The following is a 19,437-nucleotide window of genomic DNA, read 5'->3' on the forward strand; positions in this document are numbered from 1 at the left end:
AACATTATCAGTGATATTACGTTGCTCAATTTTTGAAAGGCATCATTATCAGTAATATTGCTTTGTTTGGTTCTCTATAATCAGTTCATGATTATGTTGTATGAAATTTGCTCAGAGGTAATTTGTCTGAAATTTCAAAATATAATAGGGCATGGTTTCTTCATCAAAGGATTAGGTAATACATATCAAAGATGAGGCATGATTGCAAATGAGACGACTCTCTACAAGAGACCAAATGACACAGAAATTTACACATGTAGATTTTTATCTATTTTATTAGAATCCATAAATCACAAAAACATAAATTAACAAATATCATTTAAAATACTTGAGGACAAAAATATTATATTCTAACTATATTTTTAAAAACAAACAATTGAGTAAAAATATTCTATATATGAAATATGAGGTGGTGTTGATAAGGCAATACCGGTAACTGTTATGGAAGACTAGATAACTTTAGGTTGATATATTTAGGAAAAAAATATGGCAGTATTGAAAGCCCTGGGTCCATGTCGATATTGGCATGAGACAGCTTCTATTTTTTTTAAAATTTCAATTGATAGGTTTTTTTAGATTAACATAAATGTTAGATGAATAGATTTCCATTATGTACCTTTGGCTATTAAGTGTGTCATATGCTTTCTGATTTTAAAGTTTTATATGTTTTGACAAATGTCACACAAAAGCAATAGCTCACACGGGTCCTTTGACAAAATTTACATTTAGCAATCCATGTGTTGACCAAGCTTAACTAATGTTTACTTCAAAGTAAGGAACATGGTATTTTTCAATGGTATATCTCGTAATCATAACTGTTAATTTTCTTGGATACCATGATTGTCTGTTTATCATTCGAACTTTGTCGTTCTATTTCCCCTTCAAATTAGCTAGTGCAGGAATTATTTCACAAAATATGTCAATGCCTTTGAGGAACACATTTTCATTGAGGAATTCGTTGTGATCGTGGAGTAAGATTGGTGTATTATTCATTGGTGAGAATCCAAAGGCTGGGATCCCAAGCTGAAAAAAAATGAAAAAAAGATATTTAAGAAATAATTGATGCAAGCTATACTTTATTGTAGTTTTAACATGGGTAGGCATTATATTCATGATTATTTTTGCCCGAGCGATAGTGATAGTGATAGTGAAATAACACTATCTTGCATCCATTATTTCAATTCTGAATAGGACAATTAAGGTAATTTCTATGTCTGATAAGTATAAGTGTAAAAGCGTTAGTGTAGGCTCTTCCATGAACCTCCCTTTTTTGCTTGTAAAGAAGCAAATGGCTGGCACTGTGATTTTTCAGAGGGAGGAGTTTGAACAGCCAGCATGAGCAGTTGTTGTATCTAGGTCAAATATGTCAATTTCAGAATGCAACACATTACAGTCATAATAAATGAATGAGTAATTTGATAAAAAGTAAAATCACAAAAATACTAAACTCAGAGGAAAATCAATTCGGAAAGTCCATAATCACATGGCAAAATCAAATAACAAAATGCATCAAAAACGAATAGACAAGAATTGTCATATTCCTGACTTGGTACAGGCATTTTCAAATGTAGAAAATGGTGGATTGAACCTGGTTTTATAGCTAGCTAAACCTCTCACTTGTATGACAGTCGTATCACATTCCATTATATTATATAAATAAAATTCCTTATTCTGAAGTAGTCAATATATGCATGTGCAAACAAATTTTATTGGATTTAGAGCATGGGTTTGTTCACAAAACGAAAGAAGCACGTCATTTTAGAATACTGTACAATTTAGATTTCGAAGACAATAAAATTAAATGTGTTAGTTCAAAATTGTGAATCTTTGACAATCAATAATGATAAACTAATGTGATGCTTGTAGATGTACATGTTTTTAGTATAGAGCATGGGTTTGCTCACAAAACGAAAGAAGCACGTCATTTTAGAATACTGTCCAATTTAGATTTCAAAGACAATAAAATTAAATGTGTTAGTTCAAAATTGTGAATCTTTGACAATCAATATTGATAAACTAATGTGATGCTTGTAGATGTGCATGTTTTTAGTATATTACCTACATAATAATTTAATGTGAATTGGTTTTCATTCAATGACTTATCGGTATGACTTTCTTGACCAATCATTTGAAGGATTGAATGTTGTTAGGAAAACAAAATGTAAAAATAATAAGATGTGATTTGATTGCCATGAAACAACTCTCCACCAGAGACTAAAGACATAGATCTCCACCAGAGACTAAAGACATAGAACATTCCAATTTTAGGTCACCTTCATCATTTAAGGGGGCTTGCAGGTGTCAATCATTTTTTTTTTTTTAAATATATAGGATTTCACTATATTTCTATAGATGAATTTTATCATATTTTTAATAGAAAAATGAAATAAAAAAATGAGGTCACCATTCATTTGACATCACAATCTGCCTTTGAAAGAAGCATGCATTTTTGTTAAGGTACTTTTTTCTGATGAACTAATAGGCGAAATAGAGGTAATATCTAAATAGAAAAAGAACTAAATTACAGAAATTGGTTAAATCTGACATTTTTTTTAGTTTAAGAACAGCTCATTTGAAAATAAAACCAGATGCTCCGCAGGGCGCAGCTTTATACGACCGCAGAGGTTGAACCCTGAACGGTTGGGGCAAGTATGGACACAACATTCAAGCTGGATTGAGCTCTAAATTTGGATTGTGATTAAATAGTTGACACAGCATAGGTTTCTGACACAGAATGAATGTGGTCTAATGAACTTAAAATATTTTTTTTGCCTTTGAGCAATTCACTATGCTGTTGAATATTAATCCTCTCAAAAAAATGTTTGAAGAAATTTTCTTTTTATTTATGAAATCTGAAATGAGAAAAATTTAACCCCCCACCCCATTTGTTTTCACATCCCCCTTTCCCTTTTTCCAAAACTGATCTCAATTCAAATTTCTAATGGAGTTTGCAACAATAACTACTCATTTAAATACATCATAAAATATTAAAATGTAAAATAAGTGCTTGTTATCACTGAATGGTAAAGATTGTTTTAATTTATCAGTTGGTAGAAAAAGTGAATATACATTGTATATTGTATAAAACAATGATTTAAGTTGATTCAACTACTATTCTGGACAAAGAAAGATAACTCCAATTGAAATATTAATTATATATCTGTATTGTATAAAACAAAGATTTAAGTTGATTCAACTACTATTCTGGACAAAGAAAGATAACTCCAATTGAATTTGCAATTAGATATTTCTTGCTATTGTGCAATACTGAGTAATTGAAAATTTTTGCTATTGCACAATACTGTGCAATTGAAGATTTCTTGCTATTGCACAATACTGTGCAATTGAAAATTTCTTGCTATTGCACAATACTATGCAATTGAAGATTTTTTGCTATTGGTGAATACTGTGCAATTGAAAATTTCTTGCTATTGCACAAAACTTAATATAATAAATTTGGATCCTGATTTGAACCAACTTGAAAACTGGGCCCATAATCAAAAATCTAAGTACATGTTTAGATTCAGCATATAAAAAAAGCCCAAGAATTCAATTTTTGTTAAAATCAAACTTAGTTTAATTTTGGACCCTTTGGACTTTAATGTAGACCAATTTGATAACGGGACCAAAAATTAAGAATCTACATACACAATTAGATTTGGCATATCAAAGAACTCCAATTATTCAATTTTTGATGAAATCAAACAAAGTTTAATTTTGGACCCCGATTTGGACCAACTTGAAAACTGGGCCAATAATAAAAAATCTGAGTCCATTTTTAGATTCAGCATATCAAAGAACCCCAAGGATTCAATTTTTGTTAAATTCAAACTAAGTTTAATTTTGGACCCTTTGGACCTTAATGTAGACCAATTTGAAAACGGGACCAAAAATTAAGAATCTACCTACACAGTTAGATTCGGCATATCAAAGAACCCCAATTATTCAATTTTTGATGAAATCAAACAAAGTTCAATTTTGGACCCTTTGGGCCCCTTATTCCCAACCTTCCTTTTGTGGTCATAAACCTTGTGTTAAAATTTCATTGATTTCTATTTACTTTTACTTAAGTTAGAGTGCAAAAACTAAAAGTATTCGGACGACGACGACGCCAACGTGATAGCAATATACGACGAAAAATTAAAATTTTTGCGGTCGTATAAAAAACAATATAGATCACCGATGAGTTAAAAGATATTTCAATTTTGATGCCAAATAATGACATTTTTGCACCAAAGGGAGATAATTTGGAGCTTTTTCAATAATATAAACATTTTAAAAGTCATCTTAGGGCCAAAACATATCGATTTTTTGGGGCTGATTTTTATACTGTACCATATCAAAAAGTAACAACTAATAGTGTAATAACTAAAATGTGTAATGAAAAAAAAAAATTTTAAATTTTGCTGTGTATTTACCTCTCTGAAGAATCTACTATCAGTAGCTGCTGGAAAGATCTCTGCTTCTAATGTCATCCCTCTACAAGTAAAACAAAATTCAGTCAATAAATGAACTATTCTAAACAGCTACACAAAGACTGTTTTATTCAAACACAATAATAATCAAGAAAGAATCAAATAAATGCATTTAAGGTGGTATGGGTGTCTTCGCCATCTTGGATTGTAAAAAACAGAGAATCTAAGGTCCGTATTTTCTATCAAGTTAGCAAAATTTGATGCGGGAATGCAGATATTTAATGTGAATTTTCATTTAAAGAACCAATGTATAAGAACATAACTTATAAATATTAATATTGTTACAAGTGTTGATTATTTTTGGTTGTTTTTAAATATTTTCAAATTGGCATTTTAAGGGGAGATAACTCTAAAACAGTGCATTTTCTGAAGGACTATACATGGAATTTTCCTATTTTGTCTTTTAGCCGGAAAAAACGCACGGTGACCCTATCGTTTCTTTTGATATTCTCAAAGCATTGTCTGAAAGCTATCTTTTCCTAAAGTATTTAACAATTCTATCATTTTGTTTAGTTTCTATTTACAAAATTGTGTTTTTTCCTGTATAATCCATACAAAATCTGTCATTTTGTCACAACCTGTAGCTTGAGAAAATGCACGGTGACCTATCATTTTTATAATATTTTTGAACATGTATCAATAGATACTACATGTTGGCAAAGTATGAACAAATTCTATCATTTTTATTTTAGACTCCCATACCACCTTAACATTACAACTACTGGTATACATGGTTGTTTTCACCGAGTGTTTTATTTTACATTTTAAAATATATGTACTGTTAATTCAGAAATTATTGAGATGTTTTTATTATTGCAAAAGATGCGACAGGACTATATTAGCAATAATCTAAACTCGCATTTTGAAATTTTTTATACAAATTAAACAGGATTTTTCACAATATCGCAAAAATTAACATCGCATTTTAGTCCAAAATGACAAAATTGCAATAATAAATGCACACAATAATTTCTGAATTTACAGTTCCCTAATGACAATGGCTATCATAATTGTATGTTTAAACGCCTTTCTTTTCTCTTTCAAGGAATATTCCAAAGATGAATTCATGGAATATATAGAATGAATACATCCAGTGGATTCTAACAATGAAGTAATTTGGTGTTTTAAAAGATGTTCCCCTTGTGTTGCTTTGTTTCTTTAGTCTGCTTGAGTGCTTTATTTTGATGCATGAATTGGTCCCTCCCTTTTCAGTGTACTTTGTAACTGACATTTCAAAAGGTGTTCCTTTTGTTTACTTTTACTTTGCTGTTTTTAAAAGACACACTTTAAAAAGGACGATGTCTAAAATAGTTGTTTTTAACAACTTCTTAAAGTTATATAATGAAACTTACCCTTCCACCCATGATATCTTGAAAGTCATTTATATTAAAACAAATTGTGTACTTACATAAATCAGAATATCACATTTTACTGTACTTCTAATTTTTGCCAAGTCATAAATATGTGTATCTCCTTTAATCCAGCTGATATCAACATTTACATAAATCAACATGTGCATGATATATTTGTCACTGAACATTAAGAATCAAACCAAAATAAATAACAATATTAATTTTGTTGTTAATATGGAAATAAATAACATCAGTATGCTGTCGATATATATATTTGTGATGAAGATATCCAATTTTCAATACCAGTTAGGAAAACACTGTGAAATTATGTATTTAGGAAGTTTTTTATTTACTTACAATTGTTTACAAGTTGTTTCAAAACAATTCCACCATGGATCTGAGGAGTCAGTTGATGTTAACGACTGGATTTCACATTTCTGAGAAAAAAATATAATTCATATGACAAACAATAGTCAAAATAAAAAAAAAAAATTCTGAATAAAGTATGAAGAATACAATTTAAAATTTTTCCAAATATTTCAAATCCTCCAATAAAGTTTGTTGGTTGAACAAGGAAACACTAGGGAATTGAATTGACTCATGTAATACTTCCTTCAGGTGCGATTAATAACAGAATTATAGAAGTATTAAATACAACAGGTTGTCATTCTTTATCAATTTAAAACCAAAATTTAATTCTTTTCAACTACAATGTAGTAAAACCAGCCGTTATTCACTGTTAAAGCCAAAAATAACCGCCATTTATTCCATATTGGTATTATTTTAGTAGGTTTCTCTATATGAATTGGATTTTGAATAAAAAAGCATATTCACCTGAGAAAGTGTTATTCACCGCACTAAACATCACGCGCTTTTACATGTAACGTTATGGTAAAATGTTTCATGTAAAATTTGTTTTGGTATATGTTTGTCATTAAATACATGTTCTTCTCTCGGAATATGAAATAAAACAATTACTGTCTTTTGTTTCGGTAAATATGGGGTTAATTGACTTTTGAAAAACTGATATTCACTTCGGCTGTTGGCCTCAGTGAATATCATTTTTTCAAAAGTCAATAAAACCGCATATTTACCTCAAAATTGTAATTGTATAATATTCAATATTATCAGGTATTCTGCATCTGTCTTAGTACACGCATCTGTCTTAGTACACGGATAGCTATAGATCTTATTCAATTACAGACTTATCCTACTTATGTTATTTATCTCCTAACAACGCTTATTCTCCTCACATCACAAGGTTACAAATTTGAATTTGCATAATACAAATGACTTTGTACATATTCATCCCCAAAAAAATAAGTAAAATAATAGAATTCCACAACCACATTAACAACATAATCCGGAAGCACCACCAAAATGTTCTTTTCTTTAAAAAATCTTTACCTTTGAAATTAAATGTAGAGAAAAGAATTAAAACCAACCTGTTTAAACTCATATTTCACATCATCCCCAGCTTCGGAACACCATTTCTTAATCTTGTCTTCAAATTCTTTGAAGTCGACAGTTGGGGTAATTCTTATGTCAAAACCTGGAAATATCATTTTAAATTTTTTTTAAATAGAACAGAATGCCTTGTAGAAATACATACTTTCTACAGTGGACCAATTGTGGAATATCTGTAATAAACCTTATCACTTATTTTAATTCTGTGACACTTGTCCTACTAAGCTTAATGGTGTAATCTCTTTTTCTTATGGCATCAAATTCTATGATGTCCAGAAATGGCATATAAATAGTGATAATGTGTATAGATGAATAGGGTAATATGCTGTATATACTTTTACATCCCTTCTTGGTGAAACCTTGGTCCTCCTTTTCTAATTTCACTGCTCTTCAGAGATAAATGATATTTCTACCAGACTCATCTACTTATAGTCGCCAAAGTATTTAAGCCTATTTGCATCTTGGAGTATGTTATCAAAATAATCAATACAAACTGCAATTAATACAATTCCATCATATCTAATAAATACTAAAAAGGTATTAGGGCATCTAAACTAGGTTTATAGAAAAGAACAGTCTCCTTTTCGTTTATATGTGACAAAAGCCTAAAGTAGCTTACCTGCACAAAATTCTGTTGGTACCAGGTTAAACTGGGTTAATGATCCTCCCTAAATAGAAATAAACAAACATGCCTTATTTGAATTCTTTATTAGAAAGTAAATGACACAATTCATAACTAATGATGACAAGTGTCATGAAAAATATAATGAAAAGATGACAAATGTTATGAAAAGATGAAAAATGTAATGAAAAGATGACAAATGTTATGAAAAGATGACAAATGTTATAAAAGATGACAAATGTCATGAAAAGGTGACAGATGAAATAAAAAGATGACAAATGTCATGAATAGGTGACAGACAAAATAAAAAGATGACATATGTCATACAAAGATGACAACTATCATCAACAAATGACAATTTCATGAAAAGATGGCTATTTTCATGAAAAGATGACAATTTTCATGAAAAGATGACAAATGTTATAAAAAGATGACAAATGTCATGAAAAGATGACAGATGAAATAAAAAGATGACATATGTCATACAAAGATGACAACAAATGACAATATCATGAAAAGATGACAATTTTCATGAAAAGATGACAAATGTTATGAAAAGATGATAACTATCATGAAAAAATAACATTTCTCACATAGAGGTGTATTCAGTTTTTTAATTATCTTGCTAACTTGAGTTTAGACTAATGTACTTATAAGTATTACAACTTATGTTCTGTGATTCAGTTATAAACTGGAAATAATAGTTTGATTGACAAAAATATGCAAAAGTTACTATACATTTTAGATGTATACACTAAGGAAAGCTATGAATATTTTGGTACCTACCTGTACATTTGTCAAGTTTATAGTTGTGACTTCACCTAGCTTTATACATGCATTTCCTTTTAACCTAAAATAAAGTAAATGCTTTAATTGTTTTTTTGGAGAATTGGGTTAAATGACAGATTATTTTTTTCATTGTTTATGAGAAATTTATTCACAACTTTTATAGACTCAGGACAATTTCAAGCTTAACATATTGTATGAAATGGTTTTAGTTAAAGACTGTATGTTGTCTTCTAGATGTCTTTTGATTATTTTTGTTGATGGATTGTTGTCTCATTAATATATACCATATATCCAATTTAATAATAAAAAAAACATTGTTAAATAGCATCTATAAAGTTAAAATAGGGTCATTTAGGCCAATTCATACTTTTATTTAAAATTTTACTCTAAAACCATTGAAATATTAGTAGCAAATTTTAAGAAACCAATAACCATACTATGAAAATTGTTGCCAAGTACACTGATCTCACATTATAAGAAAGTAAGACTTACTTTTTCTCCTCCTGTGCTCTAAATTCTAGGAAACTATTGATTACTTTTCTCTGAAAAATTAATATGATTTTCAATATATGTACCAGTTACTCAAGTTTTTATCTTCTTCCAAACTAGAAATGAAAAATATCTTAAAATATTAGCTAAGGCAGCCTTTTTAACATTTTAAGATTAGAAAATGTGATACAAAAAATTTAAGACATGAATCTCACTAACTATGACCTAGTATTAATACCTGAACTGTTCTGGTTAAAGGGAAAATTCACGATTTTTTACTTATGGTTTAAATATGTTCATTATGACATAATATATATATTCACAAAGTTTTATCGCTATAATTGCAGTTATAAAGGAGAAATTCAATAATCAATGAAAAAATATTAACAACTTCCTGTAGGTCGTGACGTTTTCTCCTGGTTTTTGCATGCCGGGATTTAAAAAACAATCATTAAAAGTCTTGGTTTTTAATCATATTTTGACGTAATCGTAAGCGCGTCAATGACTTCTGCTTTATCTTATAACCAGCCGATAATAAGAAGATTAAACGCACAGACGTGCAATTGTACATATTCATGAGATAAATTTTCTATGTTAAACGTATATATTCAAATTAATTTTTTAGACAACACAAAATGTTATAAATTTATTTTTAATTAATGCATTTTCGGACTGATAAGGTGAACACATTTAAGTACAATAATCTGTAAAGACAATATGTTGGTGTACTCTTATTGACCTTTTACTGTCTCTGCTATGACTAGGTTTATACGATGTGTGTATTCACGGTTCTGTGGCAAAACTCGATGATGGCTTGTTGAAAGGTAAATTGTTATTTGCACTTCGGTATCATGTTAACCACGCCTCTAGGGCACACCTTGCCAGGTGTGACTGTCTATTCGGATCAGTGGATTATAAAACAAGGGAGCATTTAATACACACATTTAAAATACATATTCAAGTTGGTGACAAATGAAAATAGATCGCCGTGGAATTATTTAATTATATTTGGTGCTATTATTTATTTGAATTCAAATAAATTAATTTACTAAGAAATAAACAATTTTCGGTTAAAGATGGGAAACTTAATTCATGTGTCAGAATGAAATGATATACACCTCTTGTCCTTGATTTATGTCTCATAAAAAGGGGAACTTAGAAATTAGAAATAGCTTTACCAAAGCATTTTGATTGTCTTTATTAGGCAAAAAAATGTACGAGAATACTTACATTTAGACTTTTGAAACCCATGTATTAATTAATATCTGAAACTATTTGAAGATAACTCTACCGAAGCGGAATATAATACGTACAAATAAAGAAAAACTACTGTTGTTTTTAAATCTTTGCACATCAATGATTAATTATTGTTATCAATAATATTGTTCATTTAATTACTTAATTAGTACCTAAAATATGTCTTCCGCTTGGCATTAAATCTCGGTGTGGTAGGAAACGATTATTACATATAAATTATATTATTTGGATGAGGATTTGACCTAGTCTATAAAAACACATTAATTAGTTAACATACATTCGAGACCAAATACAGTTGTTGTAATAAAACTTATATTTTAGTCATGCATAACTGATATTGACGAAATTAGAATAGTTCGTCCCTACATCGTTGTTCTTGAAACAATCATTATTAGTATACATGTAAGTTTCCTGACGTATAAGCGCCATTGAGGATGAGCTCCAGAGAAAGCAGACTAGTAGCGTTTCGTTAGTTTGTTTGTTGGGAAAGGAGAGGAAATGCAACCAGTTGTACAGATTAACGACAGAATAACCATTCAAGCATATATAGTCAACACAACCAGAAAGAGTTCCAATCGTTGGGCGGGGAATATGAAGGCTTCCAAGAATGAACAAGTGACATGACTAACTCTGAACAGTTAGAAAACGGACTATCGACATCAACCGCTTGTTCTTGATATTTGAAACTGCATGCATATATACGTATACGTTTATGATAGTGATGAGTTCTTGCGTCTGACAAAAACTAAATTCCTTCAATCATGGTTGTATCTTGCCAAACGTTTATATTGGTTCGTTAGGGGATTACTCAAAATCGTTATTTAAACATCCTGTTTGTGAGATGTAGATTCATTTCAATACCGAAATTTCGTCTATATATTAAGATTCACAAGTTATAACACGGAGAAGCTCTGAAGGTACATCACTCCCATTTTGTTTGGGTGTGAACCATCGATGTTAACAACAATATTAAAGAATAAGATGATGATGGTAGAAAGAACTATGGGCATCATGTGGCAAATATTACATGCATATCGGACCATGAGTTGTCAATCTGTATGAAAAGATTTCCAATACAACCATATTATTGAGAAGGAATGTTTACATGCTATACTCTCGTACTAGTATTACAGGGTTCTTGTGGCGTTCACCTTAGACACACATCTTTTTAACGATGTTTTAAAAAAAAGACAGAACCAATATAATGTCATATTTCCCTATTTTTTTAATATAACTAAAAGTCTTTTATCTGACAAGAATACCCCTATTTAGCGGACAAGTAATTTATTTTTATAATTAGTGTCCGTCCAGTGGCATATATAACAATTGTGATGACGAATTCCTTCCTTTGTTCGAGAACAATCTTATTGAAATATAAATCTGTGATTTTACTATGTCCACAACTTCGATGAACCAAAGAAAGTTATACATCGACCTGTATTCAAATTGGTTCTCTTCTTCTTCTTCTTTTGGTATACAATAGTCTATCGACATTCGATGATTACATACTGTTGGCATACGTGGACTAGTCTATTTACAAAACTTTTACCCCAATTTATTCAAAATATATATTTTTTTCTTATGTTCAATGTATACATGTATATATTTTAAATTGCGCTATAGTTCCGTAACTTTCTACCCAGTCGTATAAACGAATCGTCGACAAGTGCGTTCATTTTTTAAATCAATATTTCTGGTATGTTTCACTCTGTCCTTCACTATTGACAACGAGTATATATTACATTTTCCCAAATTCACCCTTGGAAAAAATATTTAAATAGATTTTAATTTCATTAAATCTTATTTTTTGGGGGTATTATTTATATTTTTATGAATAATATTCTTTACACCAGAAATGTTATTTATAAACAAGCGTATGAGTTTAGTAATGACAAGTAAGACAGACTTGTATATTATACATCTGATAGTTCAAAATGGAAAGTTATAAGTTATCGGCCGTGCACTGATCAATACCTGCAGAAGTGAAACGATGCATGAACTTGCAAGCCCGACAGGAAATCGCTTGAATACCTGGGCGTGTCACCTCACACCCCTCACAATACCTTTGGAAGTAATACCTTTAGCCATGCTGGTGATCAGATGAGGGAAGATCAGAATTTATTTGAAAAAAGTTTATTACTTTAAAGAATTATGAACAAATTAGATTTTCGAAAACAATTAGGTAAAAAGTCAAAGTTGAAATCATAAATAAGTGTTATTGATACGTTTATGATAGTGATGAGTTCTTGCGTCTGACAAAAACTAAATTCCTTCAATCATGGACAGACAATTCAGACGCAAGAACTCATCACTATCAAAAACGTATCAATAACACTTATTTATGATTTCAACTTTTTACCTAATTCCAATATTAACAGTTTAAAAACAACAGACCATGGTAATTAAAAAAAAATATGAATATTTTCCGTATCAAGTTAGTTAGTCGGATAAAACAACCGTACGAGTGACAAGATATCGACACGCAATTACGACTACATCGGTTACTGTCGTTTTGTTCCTTTGTGGTTTATAGACATATCGTTGTTATTAATCGAGAAAGAAGACAAAATGGCCGAACGCAGAGAATTGATACTCTAAATTTAAAATCGATGGTGATCGCTTATCTAGCGGAATAAAACTTTAATATCTATGAATTTGAGCATTTTTATACAAAATGAACATAATATCAATTTTTGATTTTTTTGCGAAGTTTCCCTTTAAGTTTATTGTTTGAACATAGAATATATTGACCATATGTCATAAAAGTATTACATATGACTCTAGACAGAATTAGAAATCCTGGCAAAAGTTTGTAAATTTAACCATCATGCTACACTTAACTTAGTCTTCAATTTTTCTTGTTAAATTAAGAAGTAAAAAATCTAGTCATAAAAGAAGATATTTTGTCAATAATCCATTATCAACACTACTGAAAAGCAGGGCAGAACATGAATCACCTTAACCTACATTTAAAACATGAGTTTCTACTTAACTTTTGTCAAATCTAGAATTAATCAACACAAAATGTAAAGATCATTTCATAAATTTGTTTTGTCTGTAATGCTTTTCTATAAGTCAAAGCTTTCTTACAAATTTTTCTGCAGCATTATCTTCAATAAATCTTGAACCATGACCTGGCTTTCCTGGACAATGAACACGAACCCCTGTAATGAAATATTACAGAACGATGTGACTTTGATTCTGTAAACAATGATTAAGCGATCAAAAAGTATTTTTTTGTCAACATTACATTTTTTCAATCTGTGTTCATGATTAATAATGTTGAAAACATTATATTCTAAATGATGAAGAAAAATTAAGCTGGAAATCTTGTTTATAAATTATTCTGTGAATTTTGTATTTTATTGTTTTTAAAAATATATCTAAATGAAATAAATGAAGCACATATAAGTAATAAATAACCTTCAGTTTGAAATTTTTCATTTGCATGATGTTTAGTAATGACTAATAGCCTTTATTTTTATGCCCTAAAATGTTTCATGAAGTTTTGTAGACTTTTTATTTTATTTCAGATTTGTACACATTTTTCAAGCTTTTATGTATTCTTTTATTTTGTAATGCATTAGTATATGAATTAGTTGTAGATGAATTTGACAGGCAGAAGTATTTTTTATGAATGAAATAAATAACTTGTTTTACTTACACCAAGGTGCTCTTTCCCCATAGAAAACAGTAAAAGCATTTGTTGGATTTGCCAGACCTAAAATATAGAAGAGTAGTTGTAAAAGTAATTACAAATTGAAGAGAATTCCACAAGGTACTTAAAAACCCAGTGTCTTTTAATTTCTAAAAACTGCATTAATCTGTATTTTTAATATTATATTCATCTACACTTTTGATTTTCTAATGGTACATTGAATTGATATTTTCTATTTGTTTGTTTCTTTCTCTAAAAGTTTATTTATTATTAATATTCCACTAAAAAGTAAAATAACAAAAATACCAAACTCTGAAGAAAATTCAAAAAGTAAAGTCTGTAATCAAATGGCAAAATCAATAGCAATCAAACCTAAAGTCAAGCTATTAAAGACGATAATCCTCTAGTAATAAATCCTGATTATAGAAGTACAATGTATTATCATTTGAACCTTTTTTATAATCTTGTTATAGATGATAGGGTTAAATCTATATTCTAATATGACGTGCTTCTTTCGCTTTGTAAACAACACCGTGATAAAATTCTCGATATATCTATACTTAGCGCAGACTCCAAGATGTACATAAATGGCTGTTTAAATATGCCTCCCACGTAAATCCACATGTATCGTAACCTATATGTAAACGGTTGTGGATTTCGCTGTGTCAACAATTACAATTGAATAAAAACCCTACAGAACATTTATTCTGATTCTGACGCATAACAAAAAGAATTTACACATTTAGAGAACGGAAAAATGGACAAAAACAAAATAAATTAAAATTCCGCGAAATTCCAGTAATGATTTTGGCGCATTAACGTCATTTCAAAACATGACGTCATATGAATGAAAACATCAATGCTGAAGGTTTTTCTATTGCGTTTACCTTCTAAACTCGGATACAATTGCATTAAAATAAAGTATTGAGGTAGGTGTTGCTTGTTTTCTGTTCTATTGCATTATTCGCACATTTACTAATTTCAGCAAGTCAACATGGCGGCTCCTTGGTTACAACATGTCAACAGTGAATTTAACGGCAGCTTACGATAAAAAAATGTAAATTTAAAATTGCAAATGTTGGGTTTACTGAGAAGTAAAAAAAATAATCACATTTATTTCCTAGCGGTTAGTTAAGAAATCATTCATGCAGGTTTATTAGATTTGTTTTACATTTATCGAACAGTGGGTAAAATAGAACAGCCACACACACGGTATACCCATCATCGCTTCAGTTTTTTAATGATCGTATTTATCCTATTAGAATCGAAATAATTCATGGAAGCCATAGATTTGTTGTAAATTTACACATGGCCTGGGCCGTGTGTTAATTTCCAACAAATCTATGGCTTCCATGAATTATTTCTTAAACAAACCATTGTTTTTCAAAAGAAAACTAAATATCAGAGCTAAAATTAGTACCTTCATCAATAGCGCAAGCGACATTCATTTTCTTAAATTCCTCTGTTTTTACAAATTTCATCATTCCAAGAGTACCACCGATTTCTTCATCTAAAAAGATTCATAGGTAAAGAAATAACATTCAATAGACATAAGGTATAAATAGATTTTTAAACAAAGATTTTCTTATCTATAGTACATTCATGTATTTTTAGTAATATAAGTTCACATTAATGGTAAATCAAAGTACTGAACATTGGATGACCGCAAGTTCTGGTCGATACAAGGTAGTCACAAGCACCTGTCTCAGAAAAAAATAATGGGGAATGTGTTCATGAGACACAGATGATGCCCCCGCTTGCATATAAGCGATAATGTTATAATGGGACATAACTCAAGAACTGTAAAAGCAACACTACCAAATTTGTACTTGATCTGAGTTTGGTGGTAAAAAGCATTGTGTACATGTTTTATGACATAAAGTTGATGCAAACTTAAGTAAGTAAACAGAAACAAAAAATTCAGCAATTTTTCCATTTGTAAAGGGGGCATAACTCTTCAACAGTAAAAGTGATGCCACCAAAATTCATACCTGATCTGTGATCTGTGACAAAAAGGGATCAAACAAAATTAAGAATTTCAACCATATATATACTGTTGCATGTGCTTACTATTTTATTTACAAGAATTTTATTTCAACCTGTCTGTTAACAGTTTATAATTATAATCATAACTGGATCATAGGCCTATTTATAGTATTAATGTTTCATGGTCTTGTCAATAGTAAATTAGATGGCGTCCAGTCAGGAATATACATTAAATGTTTATTCTTTGAGTGCATTTGTTTCTTACCTTAAATTTTGTCATCTATGACTATTGTCTAGCAAATGTTAAGCTGCTAGAAACAAAAACATTGTTTAATGACCTTTATCAACCCTGGGTAGTAAGACAGAAATAAATTGTTTACATGATCTGTAAACAAACAGGTAAAAGTCCTGGAAATTAATGACCAGGACTTTGCGAACACAACACATGCTCATAATTATTTACACGACTGATGCAGAAACAAATATTCGTTCATACATCTCAAGGAGACAGGATCAACAACGATGTGATGTATTTTGCGTGTACATTGTTTATGTGAACAATATCAACGTTGACCAACAATTGTAAAAATCAAATGGATTAAACGACTACACATGTAATCATTGTCATTGTTTAGATCAGAAACAAAAGGGCTCTTTATAATAATTTCAGACATTGTCTTGTAGGGAACTTTTTTCAGTTCTGAATTACATTTTAGTACATATCAAACCAAAATGGGTTTGAATAAATTTAACAGGCATAATTTGACAGCTAGCCTTATTCTTTATTGTTTATTTTGATAAATTATATGAAATTAAAGGAGTAACAGTACTATAGTACCAGTTCCAGTTGTTCTTTAGGGATTTAACAGTAGCAAATTCAGTTTTACTAGTGCCATGAAGTGGAGTCAATAAAAATGATATTTGGAACCATCAAATCCCAATTGACAGAAAATTGATTTTAAAATGGCATTTGAAGATTTTGTGATTTGTATAAAATAAGAGGAGATATGGAATAAAAACATGAACTAGAGGCTCTAAAGAGCCTGTGTCGCTCACCTTGGTCTATGTGAATATTAAAGGAAGCAGATGGATTCATGACAAAATTGTGTTTTGGTGATGGTGATGTGTTTGTGCATCTTACTTTACTGAACATTCTTGACGCTTAAAATTATCTCTATCTATAATGAACTTGGCCAATTAGTTTCAGTGGAAAATGTTAGTAAAAATTTACAATTTTATGAAAACTGTTAAAAATTGACTATAAAGAACAATAACTCCTAAGGGGGTCAATTGACCATTTCGGTCACATTGACTTATTTGTAAATCTTACTTTGCTGAACATTATTGTTGTTTACAGTTTCTCTCTATCAATAATAATATTCAAGATAATGACCAAAACAGCAAAATTTCCTTAAAACTAACAATTCAGGGTCAGCAACCCAACAACGGGTTGTCTGATTCATCTAAAAATTTCAGAGCAGATAAATGTTGACCTGATAAACAATTTTACACCATGTCAGATTTGCTCTAAATGCTTTGGGTTTTGAGTTATAAGCCAAAAACTGCATTTTACCCCATGTTCTATTGTTAGCCATGGTGGCCATCTTGGTTGGACGGCCAGGTCACCGGACATATTTTTCAAACTACTAACCCAAAAGATGTTTGTGGCCAAGTTTGGCTTAATTTGGCCCAGTAGTTTCAGAGGAGAAGATTTTTGTAAAAGATTACTAAGATTTACGAAAAATGGTTAAAAATTGACTATAAAGGGCAATAACTCCTAAAGGGGTCAACTGACCATTTCAAGCATGTTGACTTATTTGTAAATCTTACTTTGGTGAACATTATTGCTGTTTATAGTTTATCTCTATCTATAATAATATTCAAGATAATAACCAAAAAGAGCAAAATTTCCTTAAAATTACTCATTCAGGGCCAGCAACCCAACAACGGGTTGTCCGATTCATCTGAAAATTTCAGGGCAGATAGATCTTGAACTGATAAACAATTTTACCCTGTCAGATTTGCTCTAAATGCTTTGGGTTTTGAGTTATAAGCCAAAAACTGCATTTTACCCCATGTTCTATTTTTAGCCATGGCGGCCATCTTGGTTTGATGGCCGGGTCACCAGACACATTTTTCAAACTACTAACCCTAAAGATGATTGTGGCCAAGTTTGGATTAATTTGGTCGAGTAGTTTCAGAGGAGAAAATTTTTGTAAAATATTACCAAGATTTACGAAAAATGGTTAAAAATTGACTATAAAGGGCAATACCTCCTAAAGGGGTCAACTGACCATTTCAGTCATGTTGACTTATTTGTAAATCTTACTTTGCTGAACAGTATTGCTGTTTACTGTTTATCTCTATCTATAATAATATTCAAGATGATAACCAAAAACAGCAAAATTTCCTTAAAATTACTAATTCAGGGGCAGTAACCCAACAACGGGTTATCCCATTCATCTGAAAATTTCAGGGCAGATAGATCTTCACCTGTTTAACAATTCGACCCCATGTCAGATTTGCTCTAAATGCTTTAGTTTTTGAGTTATAAGCCAAAAACTGCATTTTACCCCTATGTTCTATTTTTAGCCATGGCAGCCATCTTGGATGGTTGGCCGGGTCACCGGACACATTTTTTAAACTAGATACCCCAATGATGATTGTGGCCAAGTTTGGTTTAATTTGGCCCTGTAGTTTCAGAGGAGAAGATTTTTGTAAAAGTTAACGACGACGACGGACGACGGACGACGCCGGACGACGGACGACGCCGGACGCCGGACGCCAAGTGATGAGAAAAGCTCACTTGGCCTTTTAGGCCAGGTGAGCTAAAAAAGGAACAAGTTTTTTCCATATACATTGTACTACATCTTTTTACTAACCTGGTACAAATGTTAAATAAATAGTTCTCAATGGTTGTATTCCTTTAGCCTTCATTCTCCTTACCGCCTCCATGTATCTTAAAGAATAAATGTTTACTACAAAAATGTATTCTGTTAAAATAATCTAAGTTGTAACAAGTTCACTGTCAATGACCAGTAAAATTTATTTATCTATATACTAGTTTATGAGACACTCCTTGAAAAACATATTCAGATCAGTCTTCTAAAAAATATCCTTTCCTTGCCACATGTGGAGCAGGATCTGCTTAACCTTCTATAGCACTTGAGATTACCACGGTTTTCTGTGTGGTTCCTATTGCTCAGACTTTAGTTTTCTATACTCTGTTTTGTGTGGGGTTCCTATTGCTCAGCTTTCAGTTTTCTATACTCTGTTTTCTGTGTGGTTCCTATTGCTCAGACTTCAGTTTTCTATACTCTGTTTTGTGTGGGGTTCCTATTG

At 30.6% G+C, this 19,437-nt stretch overlaps 1 protein-coding gene across 1 annotated transcript in view; it reads right to left on the minus strand.

Annotated features, from left to right (window-relative positions):
• Positions 1 to 257: 257 nt before the first annotated feature.
• The window catches only part of LOC139494006 (aminoacylase-1-like), a 39,641-nt gene continuing 20,461 nt past the window's right edge, over positions 258 to 19,437 (minus strand). The window contains exons 6-16 of the mRNA XM_071282176.1: positions 18,978 to 19,054; positions 15,530 to 15,619; positions 14,116 to 14,172; positions 13,542 to 13,615; positions 9,198 to 9,247; positions 8,703 to 8,766; positions 7,914 to 7,962; positions 7,273 to 7,379; positions 6,185 to 6,264; positions 4,419 to 4,479; positions 258 to 1,023 (exon numbers count right to left, since the gene is read on the minus strand). Coding sequence (XP_071138277.1) covers positions 871 to 1,023; positions 4,419 to 4,479; positions 6,185 to 6,264; positions 7,273 to 7,379; positions 7,914 to 7,962; positions 8,703 to 8,766; positions 9,198 to 9,247; positions 13,542 to 13,615; positions 14,116 to 14,172; positions 15,530 to 15,619; positions 18,978 to 19,054 — 862 coding nt within the window. The 3' untranslated portion in view covers positions 258 to 870. The remainder of the gene's footprint in view (positions 1,024 to 4,418; positions 4,480 to 6,184; positions 6,265 to 7,272; positions 7,380 to 7,913; positions 7,963 to 8,702; positions 8,767 to 9,197; positions 9,248 to 13,541; positions 13,616 to 14,115; positions 14,173 to 15,529; positions 15,620 to 18,977; positions 19,055 to 19,437) is intronic.

This window comes from Mytilus edulis, chromosome 1 (genome assembly GCF_963676685.1).
Source record: "Mytilus edulis chromosome 1, xbMytEdul2.2, whole genome shotgun sequence".
Classification (NCBI taxonomy): Eukaryota; Metazoa; Mollusca; class Bivalvia; order Mytilida; family Mytilidae; genus Mytilus; species Mytilus edulis.